Here is a 2,085-nt window from a genome sequence, read left to right as displayed (position 1 = left end):
GTGTTCAAGGTTCCTGTTCCCATCTTCCTCCTCTTTACCTGCCATGGTCAATCCATTGCCAAGTCCAATCCTTCACCACGTTCCCCAGATAGATCCGTATTTTTCCATGCCCCCCTATGTTGTCTCTTAGCTGAGACCTGGGAGCTTCTTCCATAGCTTTCTCTCTTCTCAGCCATCCTGTCTATGCTCTGAAGTGAAACATTCTAAAATGCTGCTCTGGTCATGTCATCCTTGGGCTCAAATCCTGCAGCAGCCCTCCCTACACACACCCTGCCTTCAGGACAGAGAGCAGGCTCCTTGTGGGGTACTCAAGACCCCTACAGTCTGATGCCTTCCTGTCTTTTGAGATTTATTCCCACCAGCCTCTCCCAAGCAATGAGGGAGGTTCCTTGAGACCCACCACCCATGACCCCTACTCTCCTGCAGACCCACACACCCACCTGCCTCTCCCATGCTCCGTTGGCGCCCATTTTAACCTTCAAGGCCTGTCTCAAATGCCACCAACTGCAAGAAGCCTTTGCAGCTCCCCTCAAGCTAAAATTGTTCCAAATCTGTGTTAGCGTATATGCTTTCTGGGGAGGGATTCGACGGTATCACAGAATGGTTAAAATAACACTACTGTGCAGCTAGACTTGGCTTCAAATCTTTATCCTTTCATGTAACTTTGGACAACTTACTTTACCACTCTGGGTCTCAGTTTCCCTATCTGAGGTGGATACAATGCCTACCTTACAATGTGGTCACAAAAACTGTATCAGTTAATTTATGTAACATGCTCAACACAGTACTCGGTGCATTATAAGTGCCAAGTAAGTGGTAGCAATTGCCATTATTATTATTACTATTATTACTTTTGTATGGCCCTTATTGAGGAAGGAGTGGGGCCTCACTGGTCTTAGCTCCCCTTTAATTAGCAGCGTCTGGCTAGTGGTGATCACTTGCCTTTTTTGGTGTCCTTTGCACTCAGCTACAGTTTGTGGACAGTAAGGACTCTGAATATGAATTCACTGAGTGACTCAAGAGCCTAAAAGCCTTGATTTGAGCCTTGGATCCACCACTTAGCTGTGTGACTTTGAGCAATTTTCTTAACCTCTCTGGGCCTCGGCTTCCTCATTTATAAAGTGGATAAAACAGTGGTATCTTTCTCATAGATTGTTGCAAGGTGTCAGGGTACTATCGCCTGAGTTAGCCAACTTCTAATTGTAGATCCTGCACCTAGTAGGTGAGCAGTGAAGATTTTCTGAATGAATGAAAAGTCCCATTGTACCAGCGGTAATGAGATTTAGGGGTGAGTTTAGTACAGTCTAATTCTCAATTACAGTAGTTTGGCCTTGGTTTCTGGCATAATTAGCTCCCTCCTCTCTTTATTCTTTTATTACTTGGCTCTGGACCCATTGCCTGGTTTTGCCTAGTTTTTTGGCTTGTGGGTTTTCACCTCTCAAGCATCCATGGAAGCAGAAGGGGCATAAAAATAAACACAGGATTTGGCCACATTCTTCCTGAGCCTAAGTGAGGAGAATTGGCTTACAGATATGGCTGCATAAGTGCCAGGGACAGACATGTTTGCGGGGCCATTGAATGAGGCTTTATTTGCCAGTTAATTCAGAACACATGCTCTCCGAGGCAGCACAGCCAGCCAGAAACGTCAGCAAAGAGAAGTTTGCCCATGGAACAGGCAGAGGCATTTTTGAAGCGAGGAGGGCGAGGTTGCCCCTGTAGGGTCAGAACTTGTTGTGGACGGGCCACCACTTGCTCCTTCTCAGGGTCTTCCTCGCTGACCCAGGGCTGGCCCTGCTGTCTTGGTGGCCAATGAACTGCGGTCATGCTCAGCCCGAGGAAGCATCAGGCTGCCCAGCTCTGACCCCTCCAGGATCCACCAGCACGGCGGGACTTCAGTAGCGCCCTTGGGGACAGGGCACACAAGGAACACAGATGGTGCGGGGCACGCAGATGGTCTGTGGTACGCAGGTGGAGGGAGCACAGGGGGGGCAGGAAGAAGTGGTGCAGGGGTTCTCAGGCAGCCTGCGGGAGAAATTCCAGCAGGGCAGGGTTAGGAGAAGAAGCCACCTCGGCCAAGGTCCTGCC

The 2,085-nt window shown here is 49.1% G+C and overlaps 1 protein-coding gene across 1 annotated transcript in view; it reads right to left on the bottom strand.

Moving 5' to 3' along the window:
• Nucleotides 1-1,892: 1,892 nt before the first annotated feature.
• The window catches only part of KRT32 (keratin 32), a 6,393-nt gene continuing 6,200 nt past the window's right edge, over nt 1,893-2,085 (bottom strand). Inside the window, exon 7 of the mRNA XM_003786376.1 lies at nt 1,893-2,022. Within this exon, the coding sequence (XP_003786424.1) occupies nt 1,893-2,022 (130 nt within the window). The remainder of the gene's footprint in view (nt 2,023-2,085) is intronic.

Source organism: Otolemur garnettii, unplaced genomic scaffold (genome assembly GCF_000181295.1).
Source record: "Otolemur garnettii isolate 467f Iridium unplaced genomic scaffold, OtoGar3 scaffold00018, whole genome shotgun sequence".
In the NCBI taxonomy this organism is placed as follows: domain Eukaryota; kingdom Metazoa; phylum Chordata; class Mammalia; order Primates; family Galagidae; genus Otolemur; species Otolemur garnettii.
This window is presented reverse-complemented; position numbering and strand designations above follow the sequence as displayed.